We start from the raw sequence: 14,181 nt of genomic DNA on the forward strand, positions 1-14,181 counted from the left end.
CTAACAGCAGATGAGAAGCGTCAACCAAATTCTAGAAGCTGGAACAGATGGTGAGTGGGGGCTGACTGAAGAAACTCAGAAAGCTGAAACCTGACTCTTTGTTGGGGGGGGGGGGGCGCGGGGAGCCATCAGGACATGAGACAATTGAAGATCCTCAGGAAGGCTCAGGGCTGAGAGACACCAGGAACCTCCAAAGACGGAGGTGAGGGACAGGACTGGAAGCAGAAAGCTGGGGGGGGGGGGGGGCGGGGGGTGATCCCAGGGGACTTCCAGGTCTCCCTGACTGGCTGGCACATCCCCACCATGGCTGGAGGCTCACCCAAGAGAGAGCCCGGCAGATGCTCATCTGAGGTCACGTTCGCACGGGCTCTGCGCAAGGCCTGGACTAGCACCGGCCCTTGGTAAGTTGCTGCTCTCGTGGTTATATTCGGCTGGTCTCCTTCAGTCTTGTTCTCCTATTTCCTTCTGTTGGTCAGTGAGAGCCTCAAAGAGGTGGGGGCGGGAGAGGGGAAGTGGACAGCAGGGCCTGGCCGCCTGGCCACAGCCCTCCCCTCTCCACACACCCTCCTGACGCATCAGACGCTGCATTGTGGCTCCAACGGCTCGTTGCCTCCCAATTTCTACCACCCTCTTCTTGAGTAACCAGAGCTCGCTTTCTAGTTAGCTACCTTGCCTCCCAGCTACGGGCATTTTTCAGTCTCCTTTTCACTCAGGTGTGGCCATTTGACTCTAGGAGTGGGAATGTTGTGAGGAAATCAGGAATTATCTTTGAAGGAAGAGAGCTCTTCTTCCTCTCTGCTCTCTGGGCTGCAGATGTGATGGCCAGTGCTCCAGCAGCCATGCTGGGCAATGAGGATAAAGGCCACATGCCAGGGATGGCAAAGCAGAGAGGTGGAAGGAACCATCTTCACCGAGTTGCCATAGCAGCCTGCACTGCCTACCTTTGGACTTCTTTTACATGACAGAAATGAACTTCGTTCTTGTTTTGGCTACTGTTTTAGAATTTTCTATCCTGGGGCGCCTGGGTGGCTGAGTGGTTGAGCATCTGCCTTTGGCTCAGGGCATGATCCTGGGGTCCTGGGATCGAGTCCCACATCAGGCTCCCCAGAGGGAGCCTGCTTCTCCCTCTGCCTATAACTCGGTCTCTCTGTCTCTCATGAATAAATAAATAGAATCTTTTTTTTTAAGAATTTTTCTGTCCTGTGCAATGGATCTTAATTCTGTCTGTTTAAATTTGAGTTGAGGACAACACCTCCCTTGTCCTCTTTCCTATTCAGAGGTCAGAATAAGCAAAGATTTTGGTTGTTATGAAGTCCACAGAGCCAGGAGCAAAATTTAGTCCATTGATGTTTTTCTTAGCTCATACAAAGTTTTTAAAATTAGGAGATATTTGAATACATTTTTTAAAACCTTTTATTTATTTATTTGAGAGAGAGAAACGGAGATAGTGACAGAGGTAGCGAAAGAGAGCAGGAGGAGGGAGGGGAGGGAGAAGCAGGCTCCCCACCAAGCAGGGAGCCCCATGAAGGGCTCAGTCCCAGGAGTTCAGGATCACAACCAGAGCTGAAAGCAGGTGCTCAACCAACTGAGCCACCCAGGTGCCCTGAATACATTTTCTTTTCCAGTGTTGCTTTTTTATTAATATTTTTAGAACTATACCTCTTGGTTTTGATTAATTTTAAATTTTATTATTGACGTATACTTCTCCCGCAATGTTATATTAGGTTTAGGGATACAACATAGTGATTTGACAATTCTATAAATCACTCAGTGCTCACCATGATAAGTATAATCTCCATCTGTCTGAACACATTTTAAACATTAAAATTGTGGTTTCTGGATTTTCTTGAATAAGTGGGGCATCCGGTGTCACTGGATCCGTACTTCAGCACGGTAGCATTCATATGGGACATCTGCTGTCCCGTGGCATGGTCCTTCCCCTGCTCTCGCATGAGCTAGGCACGTCTATGTACTATCCCATGAGCTAGGCTTGTGTACATATATGTTAGCTCATGATATCCTATGAGTTCGGTATGTATATAGGTTGCCTATGAGCTAGATTTGTATATGGGTTTTCCTACAAACTAGGTATTCTATGGGTTATCCTAGGAGTTAGGTATCTATGTAGGTTATCCTATGAATTAGGGATGTCCATGCATTATCCCATGAGCTCGGTATGTATTATGTGTTATCTCCACTCAACAGATGAGGAATTTGAGGCCCAGAGAAGACTGGCCCCAAGTCACAGAGCTGGAAGTGGTAGAGCCAAGACTCCAGTCTGTCTGCATTCCATGCTTGCTCTGTCAGTCTTTGAGTTTGCAACCCTTGACTTTCCAACTCCTTGCTTAAAGTTTCACAGAAGACAATAGAGCCAAGGAGAAGAAATACTTAATGACCCTTGTCATACCATTATCAAATTGATACTGCTAGTTCCTCTGCTGCATTGGGAGAATGGATTTTTTTTTTCGGCATATCCTTCATGCCTGGCACAGAGCCAGCCTAGGGAACTACGTGTTAAACAAGTGAGGTGGCCCATCCTCAGTCACACAGAGCCAGCCGTTGAGCCGGATATGAACCCAGGGCTCCCGCCTGCCTGTCCCGGGCTCTTCCCCCAGGCCTGGCTGTTGTCCAATCTATCCTGCTTTCTCTTGAATACTAACAGAAGTCAAGAGCACAGGCTCTGCATCTAATATCTTCACACTCAAATTCCAGCTTCACCTTTTACCACTTCTTTTTTTTAAGATTTCATTTTTATTTATTGATTTGAGAAGGGTGGGGAGAGAGCATGGGCAGTGGGGAGAGGGAGAAGCAGGCTTCCCGCCAAGCCAGGAGCTTGACGTGCGGCTCCATCCCAAGACCCTGTGATCATGACCTGAGCCGAAGGCAGACACCCAACCAAACTACCCAGGCACCCCCACCTATTATCACCTTGAGCCTTGATTTCTTCACCAGTGAATGGGGCTAATCACAGAACCTACATCATCGGGCCACTGGGGGAGGGGGGAATCTCTAGATGAAGGCATCTGCATGTGAATAAGTGACCAGCACAAAATAGGCGCTCACTAAACAGTAGTTATCATTGTGACACAAGTTTGGTATGAGTGTGTGAGGTAGGGAGGGATTTTGCCTACGTCTTAAAATTCTTTCCTTAGGCATTATCTTGCCCTTCCTTAATCCAAGGCAGCCTGATCCCCCCACAGGGCTGGACAAAAAGTCATGCACAGGGCTGGACACAAGGTCACGCTCAGGTAAGGGCATCCCATATATCTCAGGAGCTAGAGAACAATGACTTCCATTCTATCACTCACATTCTATGACTCCGCCAACAGGTAGTGAGTTCCTACTTTCCACCAGGCCCTGGGGTAGGGCTGGGGATCCAGGATAAGTTGACCTTGTCCTGCCTTTGGAGATTCTCCACCTGGCTGTTAAGGTTAGATGAGGTTACAGGATTCTCTGACACACAGTTGATGACAACTCTTATGGGAAGGGGAGGAGAAGACCTACCTGGAGGAAGATGTATTCCCACTCCAGCCGAGACTGCTAGCACTCACCCACACCTGTAGTCTTCTCACCTTCCCAGGTGTGCTGCTGGACTACATTTCCCAGGCTCTCCCCCAGCTCAGTGGGGCACGTTATCCAGCTGATGATTGAGCATGGGCTGCAATGATGTGCCACTTCAGAGCCCTGCCCCTCAAACCCCCAACACTCCTTAATACTCTCTTTGCCCAGTGAATGGCTGGAGTAGTGATGACCCCCAGGGCCACTTGAGACCCACCTATTGAAGATTCAACCTGAATCCCAGAAGGACCAGTTAGAGAGAGTTGACACTTGCTCAGAATTGTTATATAAGCAGGAACGCTATTTCTAGCATATCTGCTGGATATCTGTAACACCCTGTGTGTAATAGTAGCTAGGATCACCCTGACTGATAATCTGCCACTAAAGCCTGATATTCTCTGTTATGTAACGTTTCTGCTTCACGGCTCGAACAATTACATTTGGCTCTGTAGTACTGTTACCAAAGCTATGGTCCCAGCTTAGTTCTTTGTCTAGCTGGAGATGATACTCCTGACCAGTTGTTTCCAATTGGGATACTCTTATTCCTTAGTTCTCTGTTTTCGTGCATTTATTGTTATTGTTGGCTAGAACTAGATTTTTTTTTAAGATTTTATTTATTTATTCATGAGAGACAGAGAGAGAGAGAGAGAGAGAGAGGCAGAGACATAGGCAGAGGGAGAAGCCGGCTCCCTGTGGAGAGCCTGATGCAGGACTCGATTCCAGGACCCCAGGATCACGCCCTGGGATGAAGGCAGACACTCAATCACTGAGCCACCCAGGCGTCCCTGGAATTAGATTGTGAGTGAGATTTTTATCTCTCTACCCCTCTTCCAACTGTGTAGACACTGGCTCACCCTTGATTGATGTGGAGAAGTTTCAGACCTGTCTATATCACTCAGGAGCCTGGCAGGAACCAGGTAAACACGCAGACTGAATAACTGAGGGGAATTGCATTATGTACATTCAGTTATGAAATGAATAAGGTCCAAGGATCTAATGTATAACCGATGCATAACTGAAATGTTGAAATGTGCTAGGAGAGTAGAACATAAATGGCCTCACCAAAAAAAAAAAAAAAAAAAAAAAAAAGAGAGAGAGAGAGAGGATGAGAGAGAGAGGAAAATATGTGATAAGTATGTTCGTTAACTTGATGGGGGAAATCTTTTCACATGTATACGTCTATCAAATCATCACATTGTATGCTTTAATTATTTACAGTTTTATTTGTCAATTATACCTCAATAAAGGTGGAAAAAATAAATGATTTACAAAGCTGTGGGTGGGTCCACCCCACATGCCCTTAGCATCATCTCTGCATGGAGCTTTACTGCTAATCTCGTTCGCTCTCTGCTGCAGGTGTGTTTTCTGGCCAGGGATGTAAGCTTAGCCAGTGCGTTGAGCAAGCCCAGAGTGCTAGGGCCAATGCCCTGGAAGCAGCCCTCAAACAAAGGCAAAGGGCGGTTGGCAGATGAACCTCCCAGGTTCCTCACTCCTCAGCTGGGTTAAGTCTGAGAGACCTGTTGCCTCCCAGAGCTCCCCGGAGGACTGGGCTCTAGGTGCCTTGGCCCATAGCCTGCCTCCACAGGCTCACTTTCGGTCTTTCTCTGCACTGCCTTGCCACTGTTTCCTGGGATCTCTTCCTAAATATACTACTTGCACTCGAATCTTTGCCCCAGGCTCTGCTTCTTGGGCACCCTAACCCAGAACAAAGTTTACAGGGAGCAATAAGGAGTATTGCAGTAGCCTGGGGGTAGTAACAAAAGGAAATCATTGCCTTTGAAGATGGGCAGAGGGACCAGGATGGTGAGGACAAGACCACCTGCCAGGATCTGTGGCCTTGGTGCAGAGACACAACTGACCAAGTGACTATACATGAGGGCAGGGGGAGAGAAAGAATAAACATCCTGACTTCTCCCTCCCGGCAATTTCTGATCTCCTGCTGGTGCCCCCTATTGACCAAACGCAGCCAGAAGCCAGAGGTCAAGAGAACTTGCTGGTGTTTCCACAGTGGTCAGGTTGCCTGGCACACAGCAGCGTGGAAGAGGGTAGGGAGTGTGCATTTGGAGGGGCAAACAGATATGCAGCATACAGCCTGATTGTTTGTCTTTGACCTGCAGGATTTCGGTAGTGCAGGATCTGAAAAAGGCTTTTCCAGGTGTCAGGATGGAGTAAACTCTGGTGCAGAGACTGGAAGGGCTGGGGTGAGTAGGCACCAGCATTCCTGTTACTTTGTGCAGACAGGTCTACCCCTAAGACTCAGTGGCTTCAAATAACAATTTTACTACATACAATTCTGTAAGTCAAGAGTTTGGGTTGGGGTCAGCTGGGTAATTCTTCTGTTCCACATGGTGTGACTGAAGTCACATATTCAGCTGGCCACCATTCTGGTCTGGCGAGTCCAGCATGGCTTCACGAATATGTTTAGTTTCTTGGTGGGAGGGGCGGAAAAGCCCGGCTCACCAAGACTAGAGTGACTCGGGGTTCCCAGGGAGAATGTTCAAGATGCCCCAGTGGAAGCTGCAAGGTTGCTTATGACCTAGGCTTAAAGTCCAGGAATGACATTTCCACTGCGTTGTATCAAACAAGTCCCTCCATGGAGCCCAGATACAACATGAGGAAACTCTTGCAATGGGAGGAATAGCAAAGAACTTGTGGTCACCTTTACTTGCCCAGCCAGTCCTCCAGGTTGACTAGTGTTTGGGGCATGTGCCAGGAAGTCAAGGAACAGAGGTTGGAGAGAGACTTGAAAGTCATGACAGGGGCTGGGGAGATAGTAATAAGGCAGAGAGTGAAGGCCCTAGAATTGGATTCAAACTCAAATTCCGTCTCTGCCACTTCCAACACTTGCTTAGCAAACTCTTCCTTTGTCTGAGCCTCAGTGTCCTTATCTGTAAAGATGGGCTGGGAAGGGGTCTAATAGTCTGCAGTTCTGATTGGTCCCAGGTGATATCGATGCCAACGATTCCCAGACCATCCTCTGAGTAGCTGGAGACTACTTTTCCCCCCAAATAAAAGTTTGATTTCGTTTTGCCTCTATTTACATTGTCCACTGATTTTCCAGTGTTCCAGTGTTTTCAGGGGAAAAAGACCAAGCAATCGCTCGCCATGTCCCACACGCACCGCTGTGTGACCTAGCTCTCACTTGACTATTTAACTCCATTCCCATTTCCTCATTCTCTTTTCCCCTTACTTATTAATTTATTTATAATATTATGAAATAAACTAAAACCACCATACTACCCAAGTACTGGAACATTACCAATAACTGGAATGTAAATGTAAGCTCCTCTCCTCCCCCTTCCCCATTCTCTCGAGATAGACCATTCTTCCCAAATATGTGTTTGTCTTTCCCTTTAAAGGTTTTTTTGGGGGCACCTGAGTGGCTCAGTGGTTGAGCATCTGCCTTTGGCCCAGGGCGTGATCCCACCGTCTCTGGATGGAGTCCTGCACCCGGCTCCCCACAGGGAGCCTGCTTCTCTCTCTGCCTTTGTCTCTGCTTCTCTTTCTGTGTCTCTCATGAAGAAATAAATAAAATATTTTTTTAAAAAGTTTTTTCTACCCATGCATGTATCTAAACATGCATATTTTTGGTTTTGCTTTCACTATACATTCTAAAAGTTGCACCATAGTGTATATGTTCTGCAACTTGTTTTTTCATTTAAAATTGTTTCTGGAAAAAAAAAAAATTGTTTCTGAGATCTCGCTTCTCTGCCGTGCAGAAATTCATTCCATTTCCCGGTTGTGTAACATTCTATGGTGTGAGTATTCCAGTTTATTTGCCCATTCCCTGTGGATGAGCACTTGGGGGTGTTTCCAATACTTTTGTTGTTAGGAACAGTGCTGGTGTGAACATCCTCGAAATGTTCCCTGACGGCACACAGGCAGGCTTCTGGAGGGTGAATGCCTAGGAGGGTATTTGCTCAGGCCCCCTCCTCGCCTTTCATTTCCCAGCTCCTGGGGTCTCACGCAGAGCCGTCCTCCTCCCCTGGGCTGCTCTCTTCCACCCCAACCCTTCACCTAGGAAACTCAGAGAACCCTTCCCCGACCTGCAAGCCACGCTGGTCCCCCAACTACACATTCATGTCGAGCGATTCTGTGATGAACGTGTGTCCCGCCCAGTAGAGTGCAAGTCCCACGGAGTCTGGACGCTCACGGTTCCCAGCTTCCAGCGGGGGCCTGGCACGCTGCGGGCGCCCCGGCGGTGGCTTGAAGGCTGCCCGATGGGCCGGGCGGGAGGCCGAGGGGCCGGGCGGCTGGAGCCTGAGCCCACAGGTGGCTCCAACCCGGCGTCCCGGGCCTGGCGCTGGCGCGCGGGTCACGGATCCGGGAAACGCACAACTGAGGTCCGCGGGGGAGGGGAGGGGCGAGGCGGGGGCTTCGACGAGGGGGCGGGGCCGGGCGGGGGCGGGGCTTCGGCGAGGGCGGGGGCGGGGCCGGGGCCGGGGGCGGGGCCGGGCGGGGGCCGGGGGCGGGGCCGGGCGGGGCGGGCCCTGCCCCGGGCCTCGTTAAGAGGATCGTGGCGCGCCGCGGTCCCCGCAGGTCCTGGGGCGAGCACCGACCGGCGGAGGGAGCCGCGCAGGGGCGCACGCTTGGCACCATGACCCAGACGCCCGCCTTCGACAAGCCCAAAGTGAGAGCGGGCGGGGCTCGGGGTCCGGGGGGGCCGCCTCCTGGTCTGGCTGGAGGCCTTAGGGGCGTCCCCAGCCCGGGAGTGAATCGGGGCCCCTGCAGCCGCTTCCTTCCCTCGGCTCGGGCCCTCGCTGCCTCCTGGCCCTTGAGTGAGAGACAATGAGGCCGGGAGGGTCCCGAATCCCCGGGCGCCCGGCTGGCTTCCGTGTTCTGCCTCTGCCCCTGACTTGGCCTGAGTCTCAGTTTCACTACCTGTCAAATGGGCCTGGGGCGCCGCCGGCGCTGGGTCGCCGTGTGAGCCCAGGCAGGGGGCTCGACCCCTGGAACCTCGGCCGTAAAATGGGGCCGGGTGTCTACACCCATAGGCACCTCAAGTGTTGCGGAAACACTGTGTTGTATACCCCAACACTGTGATGGTTTTGGGAGCGCCCAGGAGCTCAGGTTTGTGGATGTGCCAGTCGGAAGGACCGTGCCGTAGAGCGGAGGGCGGGCAGCAGGGCGACCCCTCTCCCTGCTAGGGGCTGAGTGGGCCTTAGGCCCTGGGTTCATTTAGGGCCAAGACACAGCCACTGGCCTGGAGGGATAACTCCGTGGTCCCTCCTCCCACCAGCTGTGGCCTCCCGGGAAAGGCTGGATCAGGTTTGGAGCACGGAGGTTCAGTCCACAGGCGGGAGGGGTCCGGGGGTCTGTCAGCAGGGTTTGAGACTGCTGGAGGGTGGTGGTGATGGGAAGGAGTGAGTTGTAATCAGACTCCATTTACCTCTCTGAGAAATAGGTGTGAGTGATGATGGCAGGTATCACAAAAGTGTTGGTGAGAATCCCGTGTGTGTGGGAGTGCTGGAGGAGGGGTGGGCAGCACCGGAGGAGGTAAGGCCTGGCCCCCACCGCTGATACCCTCATCGTAGGGTAAATGCTCAGCTACCCCCTTCCAGACGTTGTTTGATGTGAGCGGGGGAGCACTCCTGCTGGACCCCACCCTATGCCTCCTTCATGCCTTGTCTGGATGCCCCATCACTGGTGCTGCTTTCCTTGTGAAGGCTTTTTTTTCTTTTTTCTTTTTAAAATACTTTTGGATTCCCTCGGCCCTTGGCCTGGGGAAACCACTTGCCCTGATCTGAATCCTGAGGCGGTAAACAAAGCCTCTTGACTGGGAAGCCCCTTGAAATTGTCATTTTCCAGATAAGTGGTAGGCAATGCTTCTGTAGAACTGATGTGCACCAAATCTGTCCTTGCAACACTTGTAATAGCCCCCTGCGGGAGAGACTCTTTTACCCTTTTTGGGCCTCACCCAATCTTCTCTGCTTCAAGCTGGCAGGTTATTCTCCCTTTCTGGGCCTCAGTTTCCACACCTGGGAAATGGGCTCCACCTGTTTGGGGAGAGATGTCCAGAGATTAAAAGATGCTTGAGAGGGAAAAGATTCTCCACGATGTAATGAGGTGATTAAATTTTATATTGCAAGGAGGGAACATGCCTGAGCTGGCAGGAGAAGCAAAAAGGAGCGTGTCTCAGCCACTGTGACCGGAGCCAGCTCTCTGCCTTCATGTGGGTTGGAACAGATCATAATGAGAAGTAGTATTAGTAGCTGGAGCTAATTAAGTCGTTATTGCCCTGTGCTGAGCTAATAACAGTCGTTATTACTGTTCTGAACGCGTTACTTTCATTAATTCATTTGATTCTAGCAATGACTCTGAGGTAGCGGGTAGCACCCCATTCAACAGATGAATAGAGGAGCAGAGAGATCATTGGTCTGTGGTTACACAGCAAGGAAGCAGCCAGGCTAGGGTAGAGCCCAGGGAGCTAGCATCAAAAATCCCATAGCCAGCTTTCCTAAAATTGCCTTTGCAGAAGCCTTTGGGGTATAGGTGCCTGTGGCCCTCGTGTAGGCCCCTCTGGGACAGGAGCCTCTGCTGGGCTGTTTGGCTTCTTCTGGCTACCACTAAGTGAGGCCCAGGACCTGGCCAGTTTTAAGAAAGCAGAACAAGGCTTTCTAAACTTTAATGTGTACCCCATCCCCTGAGTGCCTGGTTAACATTCAGACACTGAATTGAGAGGTTTGGGGTGGGACTTGATACGATCCCTTCTAACAGGCTCACAGGCAGTACCAACACTGCTGGACCACGGACTACACTTTGAGTACCAAGGCCCTAGGTGGCTGCCTCCCTGGTTTGATTGTGTTATTCTAACCAATGCTTTCTGAGCACCTGTTGGGCACTCGAGGAGGTGTGGAGGAGGTGGAGGGGTGGGTGGCCCTTATCAGTGTATTTCTACACGAGGCAAGGCTGGAAAATCCCATGGTGCTTAGGAGTTCTTCGTCACGGATCACATGCCTGTTTTTGTAGTAACAGTGGGTACCTGGCACCTTCTGTGATTTACATCACAAATCTCTGGACACTTGGACAAGGTAGATCTCTTCCTCGTCTAACAGACCAGGAAGCTGAGGGGTGAAGTGACTTGCCCAAGGCCACAAAAATGAGCACATCTCAAAGCTGTAGACCAGCAAGTGGACTGGCCCATTTTGGAAGAGCACAGTTTCTAGATTGTCCCTCCCTGATGCAGAGAACTGGGGCTAAATCTCCCACATAATTTTTTAAGTAGGCTCTGTAGCCAGTGTGGGGCTTGAACTAATGACTTTAAAAAGTTGTAAGAGTCACATTCTCTATGGACCAAACCAGCCAGGCGACCCACCCACATCACTTTTTTATTTCTCCTTTTTGAATGTTCACTCCATACCAGGCACTGTTCTCACTGCTTTGTATATATTCATTTAATGCTCACAGTATCGCTTTAAGGTAGATCCTCTTATCTTCAATTCTGTATGAGGGAATGGCTCAGAGAGAGGAATTTTCCAAAGTCACATAGCCAGAAAGCAGAGCTAGACTTGAACCCAGTTCTACCTAAAACTGAAATGGACGCTGTCAGTTGTCTTGGCGATTTGCCATTCCCACTTTGAGGAGAGGGAGTGGACTCAGAGTCACCTGGGGCCTCAGGTAGATTGAGAGTGGGTCCCTGCCTTGGTGCTTGGTGGCCACAAGAGCTCACGTTTCTCTGCAACTCCACTTCCGTCTCTTATAAGATGCATTAAGACCAAGGTCATGGGTTCTTGGGGAAGTTGTGCTAAGTGGCACCTGTGAAGCCCCTGGCTGACGAGCAGCAGGTCCTTAAGTATGCTTTTCTTCCCCTGGGACGGTAGTGGGGGGTCCTGGTGCCCTCTGGGAAGCCCCTTTCCCCTGCCTTACCTCTTGACTTCCTGCTTCAAAGCCACCGTAAAGCCCACCATTGGCACTGATTCGGGCTTCTGGTGTTTTTGGTTACCAGAGCCACCTGTTCTAATTTTTAAAAATATTTTACTTATTTATTTTTAAAAGATTTTATTTCAGAGCATGTAGGCAAGCATGAGCCAGGGAGCGGGGCAGAGGGAGAAGCAGATTCCCCTGGGACTCCATCCCAGGACCCTGAGATCAGGAACCTGAGCTGAAGGCAGATGCTTAACCCACTGAGCCACCTGTTTTTAAAAAGCCCCTCAGCGTGCTTTCCTTATCCATTATAACACATGTGGCACTTGGGAGGGAAGGGAATAAATGAGCTTGGGTTTCAAGGAAGCCTTTTGTTTGACAGAAGCAGCAAGGACCAGAGAGGGGAAATGTGGTCACAGTCCTGATGCTACATCAGGCCTTGGGTTGGCCTGGCCTATATGGGAAGGGGCCCTGTGAGGAACTTGTATACCTACCCTGGTTGCCCTAGGAGGGGTGCCCCTCCCGGGCAGGGAATGATAGCACTGGACCTGGCTTTGGACAGGGGAGAAGAGCAGGCTGGGGGGGCCAGAGTGAGCTTCCAGCCTATATTTGCTCAGCGTTTGGGGTCAGGCTCGCTCTCACCCCTTAGCTTTCTGAGGCCCCAGAGCAGCAAGGTGAGGGAAGAAACCAGCCCTGGGGTCCTTGTGGCCATGGAGGCAAAACAGTGAGTTTTCCAGTCTGTACCAGAGGAATCAGATTCGTGTCCAGCCTACATAAAACACGAAGCACAAGCCTGGCTCGGGGGTGGGGTGGGGACACCCAATGTTACCTGCTATGGAACATGGTTCTCAATCCTTCTGCTTAGATTTTACCAGCATTGACTCAGCACTGATGGGCAGGATGAAGGGAGCGCATTGTGGCTGTTACAACCTCTGGCGTTGACTCACCCAGCTTCCGGCTGTGGTACTTAACTAGTCTGGCCTCAGGCTGGTTCCTTAATCTCTTGTGTCTCTGTCTCCTCACCTATAAAATGAGGAATAACTTACTGCCATTCCTGGGCTGTTGCCTGCCTTGTCTTTTGAAACCTCTGGGGAGGCTCACCGCAGCAGGTGAGAGCTTGGTCAGGCCCAAAGGCAGCAAGAGGCACCGAGAGAGATCCTCAGCCCCTTCAGCTCTGTACCTGAGCTCTGCAGCAGCTCAGATGGGGCTGAGCTCGGAAGACTTCCTGGTGGAAGTGTGATTGAAAAAAAAAAAAAAAAAAAAAAACAACCTGTCAGCCCAGGGCTGCCGTGTCTCCTGGCTTTACCCCAGAGTCTGCTCAGAGGCCACGGTGGACCCAGACTCCCTGGGCACCACTGCCAAGAGCAGGGCTAAGAAGGGAGAGGGTGGCTGGTTGGCGGGTGGAGGCCACCTGTGGCTCATGCGGGTTCTGGGGGCCAGTCAAGCAACCCGGGCCACTCTGCCCTGTCTGGGTTCTCTTCCAGGCCCAAGGGGGTGGGTCTGTCCCTTCCTTGCCCCCCAGGAGAGGACACTGTACTGCTGACCTAGGACGGGGGGGAGAAAACAATTACTTGGTTATTTGGTGTGTCCTGAGTACTTTTTGCTGTGCTGGGCACAGTCCTAAGCCCCGAAGACACAGCAGCATGATGCAAGGTCCCCACTTTGAGGGAACTAATAGGGAGACAGCTGTGGTAAGTGAATATAAAAAGTCAGCGGGATGAAAACAAACCCGAATGGTGTGTCTGGGGAGCCTGGGGAGAAGTAGCTTGACTGGGGTGTTTGGGTGTGCCTCGAAGGCACAGAGCCTGCCAGGGATGAGCAGGAGTTCCGTCCGGGAGCGTCTGGCCCAGGAGTCCATGACCCTTGTCCCCGTCCTGGCTCTGCCTCTGACCCGTCGGTGAGTGTACCTCCCTGGGCCGGCTGGCTGGCTGGCATCACCTGAGGGCAGGATTTAACATGTTTTCCTGTGCCCAGCACCTCGTGGGGGCTTTGTAAAGATTTAGTAACTGGGGATGCTTGGATGCTTGCTATTCCTCTCTGGGATTTCCTGCAGTTCGGTCAGAGGCTTGCTGAGTCAGCCCCACGGAGAGCATGTGCACGCGAGGAGGGGCGCGACTCCCTGCCAGAGAGGCCAGGAGGCTGGGCATGGGGTGGGGGGCCTGGGCAGGACCTGGACTTAGAGAGACGGGTTCTAACCCAGCTCTGTTGCTATCAGCCTGGGCAGCACAGGGCAGGTGGCTGTGTTCCTCCCAGTTTAGCTTGGCAGGCCTGTTTCTCCTCCTTCCGCAGCACCCTGGCTAATGTGTACCTTGCCTGGGGGTCAAGTTGAACTGAGATAAAGGACCTGATAACAGAAGGCTGCTGCCTTTATTGCTGAATTGCTAATGACAGCCTCTCCGAGGCTAGGCCTGTGGGGAAAGCCTAGTAAGAGCTGGGACTCAGACCTGGGTTCGAATCCATCACTGCCTGCCTTTGTGTCTTTGGATCCTTCTTGGAGCTTTCTGGTTTCTGTGCTGTAAGATGGTAATGAAGTTCCTGCCTTACTGGTTGCGAGGATGAAATCAGTTAATATATGTACATGGTCCAGCTCAATGATCAGAGGCCACTGCTGTTCCTTTTCCCTGAATGGGGACAGTAGAGCAGGGTCCCCACCCCAGTCCCTGAGCTTACACCCCAGTATCACCTGGGGTATGCTGACAGACATCTTCATGGGGTAGGGGCAGTTTTCCAGAAAGTTCCGTGGGAGGCCTGCCTGAGGAG

At 51.4% G+C, this 14,181-nt stretch overlaps 1 protein-coding gene across 8 annotated transcripts in view; it reads left to right on the plus strand.

Annotated features, from left to right (window-relative positions):
* The first annotated feature begins 280 nt into the window (after positions 1 to 280).
* Positions 281 to 14,181, plus strand: part of ADA (adenosine deaminase) — a 34,897-nt gene continuing 20,996 nt past the window's right edge. For 4 of the 8 annotated variants that reach the window (XM_025998740.2, XM_072735761.1, XM_072735762.1 and 1 more), the window contains exon 1: positions 8,042 to 8,188. In XM_025998740.2, coding sequence (XP_025854525.1) covers positions 8,156 to 8,188 — 33 coding nt within the window. In that variant the 5' untranslated portion in view covers positions 8,042 to 8,155. Of the gene's footprint in view, positions 402 to 4,400; positions 4,476 to 5,675; positions 5,760 to 8,041; positions 8,189 to 14,181 lie in introns of those variants that run through there. The other 4 variants (XM_072735758.1, XM_072735760.1, XM_072735759.1 and 1 more) reach the window with 3 other exon arrangements.

This window comes from Vulpes vulpes, chromosome 14, assembly GCF_048418805.1.
Source record: "Vulpes vulpes isolate BD-2025 chromosome 14, VulVul3, whole genome shotgun sequence".
Classification (NCBI taxonomy): Eukaryota; Metazoa; Chordata; class Mammalia; order Carnivora; family Canidae; genus Vulpes; species Vulpes vulpes.